The sequence below is a fragment of the Sciurus vulgaris genome (genome assembly GCF_902686455.1).
Source record: "Sciurus vulgaris genome assembly, chromosome: 2".
Taxonomy (NCBI): domain Eukaryota; kingdom Metazoa; phylum Chordata; class Mammalia; order Rodentia; family Sciuridae; genus Sciurus; species Sciurus vulgaris.
This window is the reverse complement of record NC_136462.1, coordinates 91,695,180-91,712,739: the sequence shown is the minus strand read 5'-3', so window position 1 is coordinate 91,712,739 and position 17,560 is coordinate 91,695,180. Positions and strand designations below refer to the sequence as shown.

At 39.8% G+C, this 17,560-nt stretch overlaps 2 protein-coding genes across 8 annotated transcripts in view; both read right to left on the bottom strand.

Annotated features, from left to right (window-relative positions):
• The window catches only part of CAPN3 (calpain 3), a 46,469-nt gene extending 42,156 nt beyond the window's left edge, over nt 1-4,313 (bottom strand). For both annotated transcript variants that reach the window (XM_079129064.1, XM_079129065.1), the window contains exon 1: nt 3,474-4,313. In XM_079129064.1, the coding sequence (XP_078985190.1) occupies nt 3,474-3,782 (309 nt within the window). In that variant the 5' untranslated portion in view covers nt 3,783-4,313. The remainder of the gene's footprint in view (nt 1-3,473) is intronic.
• A 2,879-nt stretch (nt 4,314-7,192) lies between these two features.
• GANC (glucosidase alpha, neutral C) overlaps nt 7,193-17,560 on the bottom strand; it is a 79,190-nt gene continuing 68,822 nt past the window's right edge. For 4 of the 6 annotated variants that reach the window (XM_079126125.1, XM_079126128.1, XM_079126126.1 and 1 more), the window contains 4 exons: nt 15,233-15,346; nt 13,560-13,672; nt 12,925-13,028; nt 11,971-12,240 (listed from right to left, as the gene is read on the bottom strand). In XM_079126125.1, the coding sequence (XP_078982251.1) occupies nt 12,131-12,240; nt 12,925-13,028; nt 13,560-13,672; nt 15,233-15,346 (441 nt within the window). In that variant the 3' untranslated portion in view covers nt 11,971-12,130. Of the gene's footprint in view, nt 7,216-11,970; nt 12,241-12,924; nt 13,029-13,559; nt 13,673-15,232; nt 15,347-17,560 lie in introns of those variants that run through there. The other 2 variants (XM_079126129.1, XR_013761668.1) reach the window with 2 other exon arrangements.

The window sequence follows — 17,560 nt, the reverse complement described above, 5'->3', positions numbered from 1 at the left end:
GAGAAAGGGGTCTTTGTCTTAGTTTTTCCACTCCACGGTGTTATTTTCCCCTCACATTTCACATTTTCCCCTCACATCTCTGAAATCATGATGCATCTTATATTAGAAAGACTACTTTGAATTCAGCTGGGATGTAGGTGGTTATTAACTCTGTGGATACTCTTAAGATCAAGAAAGTGCTAGCATTGAATCTGGGCATGGTGGCACACGCCTGTAATCCCAGTGACTCAAAAGGCTGAGGCAGGAGAATTGCAAGTTTGAGGCCAGCCTCAACAATTTAGCAAGACCCTCAGCAACTTAGTGAGTGAAACCCGTCTCAAAAATAAAATAATAAATAAATAAATAAATAAATAAATAAATAAATGGGCTGGGGATGTAGCTCAGTGGTAAAACATCCCTGGGTTCAATCGCCAGTAAAACACACACACACACACACACACACACACACACACACACACACACACTTAGCAACAGAAGTTTCACAGTTGGACAAAATGTGGCTTATGGCAAGTTGCAGCTTGGGAAGCCTACCTAAATTCTATCCTTAAATGGAGTCTAATTTAAGAGATTTGGTGGTATGGAAAAAGTAATAAGGTCAGCTTTATGGAGTATTAAGGGGCCACTGATTGGCAAAGAATTTTCTTCAGGTTCAGGAGTTGGCAGAGGGAACTTGCTGGCTGAAGAAGCGAGGAAGAGCACACATAAGAATGTGGTTTGGATATGGAGGTTGTAGTACTAGTGGCGGGTAGAAGGGAAGGCAAACACCAGAGAACTGTGGGTGATGTTGAGGCCTCAATTTACTTTCCTGGTGCTTTTCCCCATAGAACAGAGTCTCCTTTTAGACTGCTCAGGTCTGATAGAGGTCACTATATCCAAGGAAGTACATGGAAAACTGATGTTTCCAAGAACAGATTTACATTTCTGAAAGTTCTGGATTCATTTCAGTTTTTCAATTTTAACCCATACTGAAATTTTTCATTTCAATTTCAATTCAATGACTGTAAATAACTCATTTGCCCTTTCTGGACCTTAATCATTTCACCCATAAAGTAAACAGGGATTACATCTGGACAACATCTCCAAGATCCATTCCAACTCTGACTATCTCTAATGCTATTTTCTAATTTATGCTAATGAACCCAAGGCATGTTTCCCTGATCTTTTGTTGTTGTTGTTGTTGTTCCTCTGATCTTAACCCCAGCAGAACACATAGGCATTTTAATCAACACTGGTCTTTTCTATCTGATCTTGTAGCAACTCAAACTGTAGAAAATTCAGGATCTTGTTGTTGGTGATGGTGATAGTGGGAGCACACCCTGAAATAGCCGGGTCTCCTGGTGCACATCATTTCACACCCTGACCCCAACAGGGGAAGTTTCAGGACCAAGGTAGTGCCTAGAGCATAAGACACCCTTTAAACGTTTTTATTAATTTTCAATTCTTTTAAGGCTCAGGTTTACTAGTGACTTCAGTAAAAACCTATTTGTAGGTTTTGGTCTCCTGTCTTCTGCAGTGGTATTAAAAAAGGCTTTTAGGAGCTCCAGGCCTTGGAAATAGGGCTGCACTGTCTTGGTGACCAGTATCCTCAAGATGTGGGTTTTCATTCACCAGTTTCAGCTGTGTACCACTGTGGAACTGGCCCATGTTGGTTAAGAGGGTCTAAAGATGAACAGGAGAAAGTCACCTCTGGGAGAGAAAGTGAGGAGAAACTAACTAGATAAAAACAAGAAGGACATTCTAGGCAGAGGACAGCATGAATGAAGACCTCCAGGGCAGAAAACCTGGGTCAATGAAGCAGTTGGACATTCAGCTCTGCTGGTATGTCAGGGTCCCAGGGGAGGAAAGTAAAATCTGGCAGTGTGGACAGGGTCAGCTTGAGAAGGGCCAACATCTCAGTTAAGAAGTTTAGACTTAGTAGGGTGTGGTGGTGCATGCCTGTAATCCCAGTGGCTCAGGAGGCTGAGGCAGGAGGATCACTAGTTCAAAGCCAGTCTGCAAAAGCGAGGTGCTAAGCAACTCAGTAAGGCCCTGTCTAAATAAAATACAAAATAGGGTTGGTGATGTGGCTCAGTGGTCAAGTGCCCCTGAGTTCAATCCCTGGTACCTGCCCCTCCCCCCAAATGTTTGGACCTATCCTGAAGGCAGTGGTGGGAGGGACTAGGGTATGTCAGTGAAGATATTTTAGCAGGAGTGTGACATGTCCAAGCCCTGGCAGCAGGGAGGAGTGTGTGTGTGTGTGTGTGTGTGTGTGTGTGTGTGTGTGTGTGTGAAGATCTTTTCTGAAGCAAGGGCCTTCAGGACATTCAAGGGCCTTAGCAAAAGACTATCAGGAGAGGAAAGGAGCCCTGTGGCATACACAGGGTTGTTGGGCAGTACAGCTCAGGTTCATAAAGAAAAACATGGTTAAGGAAAGGCATTGGGGTTCAGCCTATCATTTCCTCATGGAGGGTTTCCAGACTGAGTTAGCTGTCCTTGCCACCTGATCCCATACTATGCTGAACACTGACTCCTGACAGTCAATGAGACAGTCACTATCATTCAATGCCCCTCTTCCCCTCAGGACTTTAGGCTCCAAGAAAGAATAAATTTTTGTCTCTTTTTCACTGCTATCTCCCTAGTTACTTGCCCAGTGTCCAGCACTAGTAGTTGCTCAATAAATAGTTCTTTTTTTTTGGTGGTGGTGATTACTTCTTGATCAAAATGTTTCTTGAATTAAGAACAAGAGTCATACTGGAGGAATGATCAGAGAAGGGAGCCAGGAGAACATAATTTTCCTTTGGTAGATCACTGTAAATGAAACCCAGAGGCTGGAAATGTTCCCTAAGGGAGTAGGTGTTTTTATCCAGGTTCTGTCATATGCTCTACTGGGTATATTTCACTCTGTATGCTTTTATATCATTTGTGAGGTGAGATATACAGACAAAAATGCTTGCTAGAATTCCTCTGATCCTAACATTTCATGCTTGAAAAAGTAGTCTGTCTGCCACTCTCCTCTTTTTAGGGCTTTTGTGTTTCAGAAGATCATGGCCACTGGCAAAACGAAGAATAAACAAAATGATTTTAGCTTGAGAAGTAGAAGGAATCTTACAAAGTTATTTAAACAGAGAAGATAGATCTGGGCTGTATGGAATTTATTCTGGAGAAGGCAGATTTATTTTTATAGGATGAACTAAAATGAGTTCCAATCACTTTCATAAAAAGCAAGATATTTTTTCTTCTGAGTGAAAAAGAAAGAAAGAGAGAGAGAGAGAGCAAGAGAGAACAAGCAGCAGCCCTTCCTCCCACTCTCAGTTTGGCGAATTATCTAAGACTTGTCCCTCTCCTCCCTGCTTCACACATGAGGACAGAGCCCAGTAGAGCTGCTGCCAGGATCCGTCCCCCAGTGCCCATGTGCACAGCTGAACTTCGGGAGATGTGAGTAGGAGGACTTTGCTGAGAGAAAAACCCTGACCAGCAACCAGTTAGCTACTTACCGGAGGTCTCTTCCAGACAAACTGGATGGGGAACTTCTGGCTATAGAAGAGAGAGGTCTCATCTGGTGGGAACTCAGGATCCAGAAAAAGAACTTTCTTCTCTAGGCATTTCTTGTGAAGCTGCTCAAATGTCTTCTCTTTCACTCCAATAATAGGAAAATTGCGGCTGATGATGGCTGAATAGATACCACTTGGGTGTCCACCCCCAGCCTCCGTGGTCTTGCCCTGGGCTGGGTGGGGAACTGGCCCTGGGGACCTGGGCTCGGCCCCTGTCCGTGGGGCCACAGTTGGACTAATGACAGTCGGCATGGCAGGCAACTTTGGAAGGTAGAGTTTTTTAAAGAAAACAAGAGATAGCTACCTTCAAGGAAAGGAGGCAACTGCAAAGGGGAAGATGGAGGGATCCTGTCATCTGAGAGAAAAATGTCCACATCCAATTCCAAGTTTAAAATCCATTAGAAGTTCACCTGGCTTAGGTCCAGCTTAGAACACTGAGCTGTGATCCTGAAACCATAAGTTTTCCCGAGGAAGGAGTACTAAAGGAGTTCTGGGCAATTTTTACCTGGGGGCTCCTACCAGCAGCATGCATGCCAGAGGGAGAGAAAGAGAATGAGGGTTGTGTTTCAGTGGCCTGAAGAAGCTTGAGCCAGGAAAACTAAAAATAGATGTGAAGAAAGATGGTGAGTATGAGAGAGACAGGGTAGTGCTGGACTGCATGGTAAAGGGAAAAGGTCCTGGTTAGAGAGACTTTGAGTTGCATTAAGTGCTGGTGTTGTCAGGAAATGAAAGGAGAATATCTGAGTGAGGTGAACATTGAAAATCGGCAAAGAGCTGCTTATGTGTCATTGAACAGTTCTCAAGACTATCAAACAACCGGCCACAAATCAATGGAAAACAGTAAAAACTACCTAGAATGTGAGACACTGAATTCTAGGGGAATATTCTGTGCACTTTAGAGAACATGACTTTTACTTCCTAAAACTCCAGGATATCAGAACATTACTCAGTATTGGATTTGGCATCTCTTCTAGAATGTTCTGGTGTCAGTGCTGAGTGGAACTGACTATAGAAAATACCACTCAGCAGAGTCCTCAGTTGAGGGAATCCCTGTTTCTTCTTACCTACTTGACTCAGGTATCTCTTGTCTCCCCATCCCTAAAGTAAACACTGGGATCAAATCTGCCATAAAAAGTGCTTCTGAGTAGATCATATATTGGCTATTCAGCCAGGCCATGATAGGTATTTGAGACAGAAATAGATACAAAGCTAGGTTGGCCATCAAGTCCTGGGATGTCATATCTAAGTAGCTGGTTTCAGGACTCTTAGATGAGAGCATAAGTGGCATAGGAAGGGAATTGCCTGCCTGGCCTTCACTGTGTCTTCTACCCATGATAGCTGCTCTCTGGGCTGAAAGGAGATGGCTACATCCCAAGTCTGGCCCAGTGGGAACTTGTCCCAGACTGCAGCCATGCCTGTTCCCCTGTGACCAGTCTCAACAATTCAAAAGTAGAAACTTTGGGAGGTGGGAAGTGAAAGTTGAAATAGGGAGTCCTACCAGGCTCACGATCTTTGGGCCTGGTTTACAGCTCTGAGAAGCCCTGTATCTGGGACTATAGGGACCATCAGCCTATCCTTCTGTCCCTCCAAGGATATACCCAAGGATCTTTACTGCTCTTGGAGAGGCAGAATAGAGTAGAACAGTGTCTGGAGGCTGACTGTCCAGGTTCAAAGTCTGGGTTGGCCACTTAGTGACTGTGCCTGTATAACTTTGAGTTACTTCTTCCTTTATTCTTATGTATCAGTTTTCTCACCTATTAAATTGGTGTGGTGATAGTCGTTCTTTTAAGTATTAAACAGGTTAATTTATGTCATGCATTTAAAATAATACCAGGATTGTTTTAAACACTCAATAAATGGTGGTCTTAAAGAAGACCTAATTTAGTATTTCTTTGGGGTTAAGCCAGGTTGAGTAATACCTTCACTCATTGTGTTAGTCAGCTTTCTGTCACTACAATAAAATACCTGAGATAATTAAGAGAAAAGGTTTATTTTGGTTCACAGTTTTGGAGATTCCAGCTCATGATAAATTGGTCCCATTGTTTTGGGCCTGTGGTGAGGTAGCACATCCTGGCAAGAACTTGTGGCAGAGCAAAACTGCTCACCTCCTGGCAAAGAACAAAAAGAGGAAGAGGAACAGACTAGTGTCCTACAATCGCCTTCAAGGGTTCATACCCAATGACTGAAGGATCTCCCATGGGCCCAATCTCCTAAAGGTTCTACCACCTCCCAGTATTGACACCTTGGGGACCAAGACTTTAACACATGGACCTTTGGTGAACATTTATTTGAACCATATCTCTCATTGATGCAAATCAGCGTTCACTCCATGAGCATTTACTGAACATACTCTCTGTGTACAGCACAGGAATCTAGGTGCAATCTGCCCAGGCTCATGTGGTGTCTCCAATCAGTGGTTTGCCTGTCCACCTGTGCTATAAAAACCCCTAAAAATATTGGTGCCCTCCCTCAAGTCTATCAATGGCTCAGAAAGCAAGGGTGGAGTTTCCTTTCCCCACTGTCATTATTTTGGTTCCCATGCCAGCACTCTATACCACCCTGAAATTCATAGCACTGACCCACATTTTATTGTTTTAGCTTATTTAACTTCCTGCTTGCCCACAAGACTATGAAGATGGGCCTAGGTTCCCATTCCACCTTCAGGATTAATCACAAAGAAGCCCCTTAATAAATATGTGTTATCTATTTATTGAATGAATTTCCCCATTAGTGCAGAAATTTCTTATACATAAAGTCTGTATATGATTTTATACATAAAATCACAGTCTCTTGGCTGATTTGCTCCTATGGGAGGAGCTGTTTCTGGGCCACACATCTGCTAAGCTTTCTTTCCTCAGCTGCCTAAGCCAGCTGCATCTGTTAGTAACTAGAATGAGTATGTGACAGGGTAAGCCTCTTGTCAGAGCAGGGTGGGAATATCCAGCACATAGAGGGCAAGGGGCTATTTATTTTTCTTCATCAGTTGTTGTGGATAAAATGTCCTTTTAGGCATGTAGGCCAAACTTTATTTAGCTGCACAGCTGTGGAACTCATGCTGTTATGGAGAAATCCAATCTGAGCCCATAACGAAAGGCAGATAATGGACATATAAACAGCTATATATTTCAATTCCCAGAAACCCCTTCAAAGATAAGAAACTACCTTTATTCCCCCCCCTTTTTTTGTACTGAGGATTAAATACAGGGGTGCTTTACCATTAAGCAATATCCCAAGTCTTTTTATTTTTTATTTTTCATTTTGAAACAGGGTCTCATCAAGTTGCTTAGAGCCTTGCAAACTTGCTCAGACTGGACTCAAACTTGTGATCTTTCTGCTTCAACCCTCCAAATCACTGGGATTACAGGCATGTGCCACCATGCCTGCCAAGGAACTAGTTTTAAGAACATATCTCAGTCAAGGACACATGACAACTGTGGCTGGAACGCTTTTCCATTCCAACACAATAGTGACGGGTAATGGCTGCTATCCCTGTCTTTTCTGCCAAAAAAAAAAAAAAAAAAAAAAAAGCCAAAAAACACCAAAAAAACAAAACAAAACAAACCCCCCCCCCACATTTCTTTGATGCAACATTATTAGAAGTAACATATTTGCTTATAATTATAATACCTACCATTCATTAAAAGCCTATTGTGAGCCAGTCACTTCATGGAGTCCTTTTAAAAACCTTACAAGAAAATAAGTTAAGACATATATTTAAAAAAACTTACATAAGAGTTGCAAAGACAGAACTCCTTAGCGACCTCTAATCTCTGACAATTTGGTCTGTCATGACCTTGATACGTTTGAGTAGTATTTTTCAGGTACTTTGTAAATTGTCCCTCAACTTGGGTTTGTCTGATGTTCTTCACGTGATTTAGATTGAGGTTGTGGATTTGCAGGAAGACTATCACAAATGTGATGTGCGCTTCTCCTTGAATTATATTTGGGGGTACTTGATATTGTTTTATTATAGGTGTTCAAACTTTTTTAAAAATATTTTTTAGTTGGCAATGGACCTTTATTTTATTTATTTATATGTGGTGCTGAGAATCGAACCCAGTGCCTCGCATGTGCTAGGCAAGTACTCTGCCACTCAGTTACAACCCCAGCCCCATGATTCAAACTTTGATCACTTAGCTAAGTAGTGGCTACCAAATTTCTCTACCTTTCTCTTTTCATATCCATAGAGCATTTTTAACCTGTAGAATAACTCTGTACATTTGATTAATTTCACTTTACAAATGAGAAAATGTATGATTTTCCATTTTACGATTGAGAAAATCTTTTGTATTTTTAGTTAAATCACTGAAAACTCACAGAATATAAATAGATTATCTATTTCATTTAACAAATAAGGAAACCAAAGCCCAGAGAGACTTGATGGCATGGTCACAACCAGTCAGCCTGTTTAATGTAGAACAAACTAGACCCCAGGTCCCCTGACTTGCAATGAAGAGGCAAACGCATGACTGAGACTTCATTAATGAGATCAGGCATAAGATCTCTGAATCCTCACTTATAGTCACAGCTCCCTTTCCATAGCTCTGATTGGGGAGGAATCTAATACCTTCAGCCTTGCTGGAAACAACTGTCAAGAAATAGTTGCCTAATTCTGTGTGACGTACTATGGCACTGCAACCTTTAGCAAGGCAGGTTATAAAACGAGCAAATCAGATATCAGGTGCCAATGTCTCCATATCCTGTATTTCTCCTAGAATGCTGCCCCACCATATGTCCTCCATTGTTTGTGGCTAATTTGGTAGTCTATTTACAGTGTTGTTGCTGATAGCTTCCTACCCTACCACCACCACGCTGAGAAGTTACTTTAATTAAACTGCCCTCTGGAATTATGCTGACCATTTGAAGGTTTTGGTAGATGAAAATCTAAAACTCAGAGTGGAATGCTTGATATTGTCATAGGAATCTCATTACCTAGAAGGTTTTTAGGTGTGGTTAACTATGAACTAAAAACCATATAGCTCTAGGGGATGGGGATGTGGCTTAGTTGCCTAGCCAGGTATAAGGCCCTGGGTTTGATCCCCAACATGGCATAAATAAAAGATAAATACCCTCCAGATATTTGTGTGTTTTGACTGCTTCTGCTGCCTATCATTATGATACCCTGATATTGAAAGAGATGTGAAAGTGAAAGTGAAGGAATTCTGCATAGACTGAACTCTGTTCTTTTCTTTAAACTCAAGGAAATTTTTCTATGTAATCATAGCACAACCAGGACAATTACAATGCAATCAAAAGATCCCATTCAAAATGTTGCCAAACTGTCCCAATAATGTCCTTTATAGATCCAGAATCCAATCCAGGATCACAACTAGGGTCATGTCTCTTTAGTTTCCTTCAATCTGGAACTGTTCCCACCTTTTTGTGTGTGTGTGGCCTTCACGTTTTGGAGAGTATATGACATCCTTTAAATTTCAGTTTGTTTTATAATAACTTTTACTTAGATGAAATCACTCAGTAAATATTTTATCAAAACATTTCTGTTGATACATGTAGATTAATTTTGAATGGTTGCATAATATTCTATGTCATGGAGGTGCAATATTTAGCAAATTGTCTATTAAAGGACATTACATTTATTTATGGTTTTCCACAGTATAGATCACATTGCAATTAGTTAGCTGTGAGCATTTATCTGAAGTGGAACTTCTGGGCTCCAGTATGCAAATTTACAATTTTGATACTGCTGCCATCCTGAAGGATGATATTTAAAAATCTGTCAGTGATGCACAGAAGTGCCTATTCCCACATCAGAATTGGACATTTTCATTTTTTTTTTTTTTTTTTGGTACAGAGGATTGAACTCAGGGACACTTAACCACTGAGTCCTTTTACTTTTTTTATTTTGCAGCAGGGTCCCGCTAAGTTGCTTAGGGCCTTAGGGCCTTGCTATGTTACTGAGACTGGCTTTGAACTTGAGATCCTCCTGACTCAGCATCTGGAGCCACTGGGATTACAGGAGTGTGCCACAGCACCCGGCTTTCATTCTTTTTAATCTTGGCCAATCAGGCAAAAAATAATTTATTTAATTATTAATGAGCTGAACATCTTACATATGCTTATTTTTGTCTGTTTCAGTTTCGTTTGTGTTTACCTTTGCCCATTTTTCTGTTGGGTATTTTCTGTTTTTAAATGAATTTGTCAATTCATTCCTTGGTATTTAAGTCTTAAAGGAAAGATAAATTACACATTCATTTGAGTTTTGCTAGAATCTTTGTTCAAACAATTTTAATTTCTCACATAAACATCAAGAATTAACTACAAGGTAACTGAATATTGGCAGGCCAATTCAGTAGCACATACTCTGGTACATAGCTTTCCAAATAGAAGGCAAAGTATGAGAAGCAATAAGACCAGAAAACAATTAAAAACACCCAGACAATATTTCTCTGTTGTCAAATGTATCAGTATAGATTTGGGTAAAGGCAGAGCATTTCCTCACTAACTTCAGTAGTTCCTGTTTTCTTTCTTTCTCCAAAGATATTTCAAATGGAAAAATAGATATGAAATAAATGTTGGTCTAATTATTAAACTTCAAGTACTATTAAAAACCATTTTAGGACTGGGGATATAACTTGATAGTAAAACACTTGCATGTTAAGGACATGGGTTCAATACCCAGCACTGCAAAACAACAACAACAACAACAACAACAACCCCATCATTTATATTAGGGAAGAACACTCAGTTTTTAGGCTAAGTTTTATTTTAGGTTGGCAAGCGAAAATTGAATCTGTCATCTATGACTTCAGTTAATGTAGGGGTCTTCCTTTCTCCTTAATTGTAAAACATATACAAATAGGAGCAAAGGATATACATGTAGCTATGTAAGCTTTCATTTGGTGCAAAATTCAAATCTCAACTAATACAATTAAATGTGACCATATAGAAACATATAATATTTACTGCATTTGCATATTCAGAAAAATAAAATGAGAAATAAATACATTCTATACTCACTTTTTAATCATTATAATCTACCAGTTAACTAATCACAGCCAACAATTACTGCAAGTCAAGTGTAAAGGTGCTCTAGCAGATATAAGAGAAATATAACATGCTCTTAAGCAACATAGAATCTAGCAGGGAAAGGCAGACATACTTGAGACATTATGGTACAATCCCTGAGAATGCAGAGTAGAGTACAATTATGAGTGGGGCAGCATTTCAGAGAAGGGCAAAATCACTACTAATGGGTACCGAAGAGTTGGGATGCTAGGATGGTTAGAGTGTGTGGAAAAGCGAGATTTGAACTGGGTCTGGAAGGATGGTAAGATTTATCTGGGTGGAGGGAGGGAGGATACTGAAGCTCAGAGAAGGGAACGCACAGAGATATCATTTTAAGTAGTTAAGTGGAGGAAGCCTGATGAGAAAGTGTGCATGCTGAGCAGTGCTGAGGAGTTGAGGCTGTCCCAACAGATGCTGTAGTAGGCAACAGGGAGTTATTGGGGTCTCTAGAGGTCATTGTGATGCAACTGGTATGTTGTGATGTTCTACCCCTTGCCAAGCAATATTGGAGCCTGAGGCAAAAGAAAAACTCAGTAATACCGAGTCTGTCTTTATTTAGGATTTTGATATTTTGTTCAGCATGTCTTCTGCAAAAATTACAATTTTAAAAAATAGTACATACTTATTATTTTGAATATCAATCATGCCTGAAGCAAGTGCCTCACTTGCCTTCTCCTAGTCCCAGCCCTGTGCTCTGTTTCTGAAGTTCAGTAGGGGGACATGGGTATTTATTGCATTATTATTAATTATAGCTTAATCATGTTTTCAATATCCTTAGGCTAATAGACAGTATTTAATAAAAACTATAAAAGATTTAAATTTTAAGATTAATTTAGAACTTTTGAGCCTGAGAAGCATGAAAGGGGAAATAATCCTTTGTGCTTCTGAGTAAATCTTGAGAGTAGAACAGGTCCCCACTGCTGTAGTGTATGCAGTACACACTGAAGAGGGTTATCTTGCCCATGTCAGTGTAGGTGAAAAATAACTGTGGCACCAGACACTACTGTCCACTTGAAGACTGGCACTGGGCAACTCCCCTGCTGTAGCCAGAGTGAATCTACCACATAGGTCTGAGCCAAGCCCCAACAAATGGGCCACTTGGGTAGGCTTGGCCCACCTGAAAATCCATCCAGTCCTGTTCCAGAAAAGGCTACTCTCTGGCCCACAGAGCTTACCACAAGGCCATGGTCCAAGAGGCAATGGAAAATTCACCAACTCTATCAATGTCTCAGGGTTTTGTAGGTTATGTAAGAAGAGTGGTATTTGTACAGAGTGTCAATCATTAATACATCTTAAAATGTGAAATCTGAAATCTTTTTTTTTTTTTGCGGTGCTGGGGATCAAACTCAGGGCCTTGTGCTTGTGAGGCAAGCACTCTACCAGCTGAGCTATCTCCCCAGCCCTGAAATCTTAAAATATGAAATCTATTGTTCACTAGTATATTAGTGACTAATAAAAGATTATTTTCAGCCAAAGAAGACAATTAAATTGCAGCACAAATCTCAAAAAAGGCCAAAGGAAGAACTGAATGGTGTAGGTAGCTCCTTGTGCGCAACACCAGGGGAGCTTCTTTGTCATTTGATGTGGACCTCCCAGTCATAGCCAATGTTCAGTGAAAGCTTCTCCAGTTTCAGGGTGGATGTTTTGGCACAATACATAAAAGTCACAGGCTGATCTTTACCATCTACATAGCAAGACAATAAAAGAGGGAAAATTGAGAAACAGGAGGGAAAAATTTTTTCTTCAAATCTGACATGTTTTCTGACTCTTATCATAAATTCAAACCTCATTAGGAGAATCTAATTTGTGTGTGTGTGTGTGTGGTGCTGGGGATAGTATCTATGGCCTTGCACATGCCAGGCAAGCTCTCTACCCAGAGCTACACCTCTAGCCTTAGAATCTAATTTAACAGCACTTTTATTCATGAATTTCTATGATTTTTTAAAAATATGAGAACCTTCATTGTTTTGAACATAGCCCTGGTTGAAAAGACACTGTAAGAAACAAAGTGATGTGTCCGAGAAATTCAGTAGGTAAGGAAGGATATAATTCCCATTCTATGCCCTTTCATAAACTCCATAAACATGGGTAGGATTCTCCAGGACTTCAGATGTTTGCAGATTAAAAATGCATTCAGAAACACCTAAACTATTAAGTCAAACCCCAAATAATTTTCCTTAGAAAAAATATTAACAGTAAGAAGAAAGAAGAGGATGGCCTTACTCACTCTACAGACTAGAATACTTGACCTCTATCAGTAAGTGCAGAGTCCATTTGGGCTAAGCACATTATGTTAGTTTAGAAACTAAGCAGATACTTTCACATTTACAAAAACAAATGCTGAGGTAAAAATGGACTATTTCCTTACCAGATGAGTGGGTGGTCACAGAAGATGGCTCCTTCTTGAGGCCTAAGAACAAGATCTGCTCCACCACACATGTGCTGGAATAACGACCCCTCTCATCTGCACAACTGGAACAGATAAAATAGTATTAGGAGAAGAAGGTTGGGTATTTGAATTAGTCGCAGGTCAACATCTTTTGTGAGTTCCCTTCCATCTGTCCCTAGGGAAGTCATGATTCAATACAGGGTCATATTGACTATGATGAAGAGATGAAAAAAGATGACTCTGTGCCAAGGATTCCCAAACCAGTGGCCAAATCAATCTCCCTTTAACAAACCATTTAAGTAAAATCACTGAAGGACACAAAAATCACAGATGTGACTAGGATATTATAATTAAATGATAAGAAATCAGCACTTAATGTGTTGGTAGATGGAATTAATAAAAGTTCAAATTGCATTAAAAAATTTTTTTAGATAGAGAGGAAATGAAATGAATATTACAAAAGGAACATCCATGGTAGAGTAATTGAAAAATATTCCACCAATTCATTTCTTTAAACAGTAACCTAAAAGATCAGCAAAGCATTTATTTGAGGATGCCAAAAGGATAGTATGATTTACTTAAAAAAGTCACACAGCTTCTTTAGCTGCAATTACCTGTTGATTAAAACACTGGAACAGAATGAAAACCTCCTGTGCAAGAATTGGTTCTGGTGGAAGTACTGGAATGAATGACCATCATCGAGATATAACTCCCCGACTGCAGAACCCTGCAAAGTGAATCAGAGAATGTGTTTTATGTAATAGCTTTATAGGAAAAGAATGTCAGCTCCTAAAGGAAAATAATTTTGAAAAATGTGTAAACTTATGTCAAACAAAAACTTAGATTTGCTATAGTTTGAATATGGAATGTCCCCCAAAGTCCCACGTGTTGGTCCCTAGCCTATGGTGTTATTGAGAGGCAGTGGAACCTTTAAGAAGTGGGGCATAGTGGTAGTCTTCAGGTCACTGGGGTTGTGCCTTTTGAGGGGACTGTGGGACCTCTGAGTGGCTTTGCTCTGCCATGTACTCTCCTTCATAATATGCTACCTCACCCAGGTCCAAAAGCAATGGGACCAACTGATCACAGACTGAAATATCCAAAACTGTGAGCCCAAATAATCCTTTTATTATAAGTTAATTAGCTCAGGTGTTTGTTATAATGATAGAAAGTTAACTAGTGATATTTAAACTGCACAAAGTAGTCATACAAATACCTAACATATTCAATACCCAATCACTCTCAAATAGATACTGAAATAATATGAACAGGGAAGTCACATAAGAGGAGCACAAAGAATTAAACCTTGTTGGAAGAAATTTAAACTATGAAGTACGATCAGGGGCATCCCTGAAAATACTAACCAGAATGTGACAACAAGGTCAAAAAGGTTCACAGAATGAAACTGATGAAAAAAAAATCAGAATATTATGGATGAGATCAACTATCTTTAGATCTTCCATTTAGAGAAAGGTATCTGGTACCTACTCTTTTCGGTAGGAGGGCCCTTTTGCGTGTCATATAATGCCACAGCACTCCATATGGCAGATTACTATTATTGACAATACTTGTTGTGCTATGGATCTCTAGTCTTTTGCATTTATTCTGGGATTTCATATGGGTCCAACATCCCTCATTTGACCCATAAATAAAGACATGCCTAACTGAAACAGAAAAGCTATTACCTAATTATTTTATAATGCTAATATAAATAAGGTTACATATTATTATAATAAGAGTTCAAATGTATATTTGACCCTATATTTTGGCACATGGACAGGAGAGGAGTCTGAAACAGGTTTCATGTGGTTCAAAGGATCTTTTCAAAAGGACAAATCAGATCTGGATCCTCCTAGGCTTTACTGAAGGAAATTTCAGTTGTTTGAGCTATCTGATGAGAAGTCATTTAGTGGGATTGGAGTCCCTGAAATGGTCCATAGTCACAGGTGCCCTTGTGTGAGAGAATGGATTTCAGAGCTAATCCACAGGCTGCCTATGGTCTAATGAGCTTTTAGCCCAGCAGTAATCACTGCTCAACTACAAAGCACCAACAGTCAACTGCTCCAGAAAGACATTTTCCTCTTTCCCAGACTTGAATTATTTTTTAAGACAATTCCAAGGAAGGTATACTGGAAATACTTCAGAAATAATTTAAAACTTTGATTTCTAGATAAACATTAGAAGTACGTATCTCATAGATGGGGCTCACCACTTTTACATGCTATCAGACACTTGAAAGACTATAAAGAGACAGAGGAGTAATAAAAAGGATAACCTGTTTTCCAAATACCTTAGTGCTGAGAGCGACCCGGAGTCCAAATGAGGAATTAGTCATCCAGCCTGTGGATTTTCCTACAGTTGTCTTTATTGGTACCACACTTCCACCTCGTTGAAACACTGGTATCTACAGTAGAGCAATAAATAATCTCAGGAAGGGTGGATTGGTATAAGGACATTTCAAAGTAGAATTTTAAAATATTTCATTATATAAGATTCACACCTTTTAGGAGTACAGACTCTAGGGCAAGATAAATTTGTGGGCACAGAGATGGTAAATGCGGGGACTCTGGCACTAAAAGGAAAGAGCGTAACAAAAAATGGTCAACTTTCTAATTATTAGGGAAACTGACCACCTTCATCAATTTATTACATATACTTATTTTTGCTGATTTTTCTTTTTACTTTCTTTTTTCTTTGCAGACTGGGGATTGAACCCAGGGTCCTGCACATGATAGGCAGGCCTTTCCTGTGTTGTAATCTAGCATTCTCATCAGTTATAATAAACATGTTTATTTCTAGAGCCTGGCTAAAGTGATGTATGTGTGTATATGGGAAGTATTTCTTGGTTTGGGGAGATGACTTTTGTGCTTAATCACTGCACCAGTATACTTCTTGCTCTCTGCTTCTCTGGATCACCAGAATGACTGACTCAATTCTGAGGGTAGATATGTGAAATTGCTTCTGTTATAACTGGGCATGGTGGTGCACACCTGTAATCCCAGAGGCCCAGGAGGCTGAGGCAGGAGGATTGCAAGCCTGAGGCCAGCCTCAGCAACTGAGTGAAGCCCTCACCAACTTAAGAAGACCCTGTTCAAAAAAGTATAAAGGGCTGGGATGTAGCTAGTGGTAAAGCACCTCTGGGTTCAATTCCTAGTATCAAAAATAAATAAATAAATAAATAAATAAATAAAACAAAACAAAACAAAACAACAACAAGCAAAAAATCCAACCACCACCAAAAAAGCAAACCCTCCACCCCAACTGCTTCTCTTATAGAAATCATCAAGGGTACTTTAAGTGACTCTAACAATATCATGCGGGCATGGCCCTGGGCTCTAAGTCTTCTGGACTGGCACTTGGCAGGGAAAGCGTGGTAAGGATCACATGAGGGCTTGTACTTTGCTCTGGGTAAAGTATTAGCAAGGAGAAGAGTAGAAAAACATATATGAAGTTGATAGTGAGGGTAGAGTAGTTAAAATATCCCTCTGTACTTAATTCACAGTAGGCAGCAAGAAGTAAAGAACATCTTTTTCCTCCCCCATTTCCCTCCCTAATTGGCTAATCTCTATTTTCTTCTTCATTTTTTTTTTTTTTTTTTCAAAAGAGCACAGTGCGGGGCTGGGGAGATAGCTCAGTCAGTAGAGTGCCTGCATTGCAAGCACAAGGTTCTGGGTTCGATCCCCAGCACCACAAAAACCCACAGTGTTAAATTAAAGTGGAACGGGCTCTAGATGGGGAATCAGCAGACTTGAAAGCTTGTCTCATTTCTCCCACAATCCAGCTGTGTTCCTGGACAGGTAAACTAACTTCTCTGAACCTCAGTTTCTTTACCTGCAAGTGTGAGGGATCTGAGCAGATGATTATTAAGGTCTTTTCTAGTTCTGAAAGTTAATATCTGAAATAACTTTCTTTTTTTAATACCTTTATTTTATTTACTAATTTGTATGTGGTGCTGAGGATCAAACCCAGGGCCTCACATGTGTGAGGCAAACGTTCCACCACTGAGCTACAACTCCAGCCCCTGAAATAATTTTCTTTATAATGAAATCACTGCTGGCAATTTTAAAATTAACATCACTGCCTATTTGTTAGTCTTCACACTTCTCAGGGACTGTTGTAGTGATTAAGATTTAGCGGCAGGAAAAAACTTCCCTTCAGAAACTCGAAACTGCCCAGATAGTCCCCTTTGATGCTAAAATCATACTGATTCATTCCCTTGGGCTGAGAGGCCCAGTGTCATACCTGAAAATTCATGTTTTTTAACTTAGTCTTGTAGAAAGACATTGTATATGACAATGTGCAATAATCACTGCATTTTCCGTTGTCAGTGTTACTTTTCTTAAGACATACAAATGTAAAACCTATGGTGGAGAGTTGGGTTTATCCCTGATGTTTCATACCATGAAATCTGTATTTGTATATGTATTTCAAGACTCTTTTCTTCACATTTTAACAGCATTCTTGATATACTTCATATACTATAAATTTCACATTTAAAGTATACAATTAAACAGGTTTTAGTATGTTCACCTTGCAACCATCACCACTATTGATTTTAAAATATTCTCACACTTCCAAAAAATTTCTACCAAGTAGTAGTCACTCTCTATCATCCCCC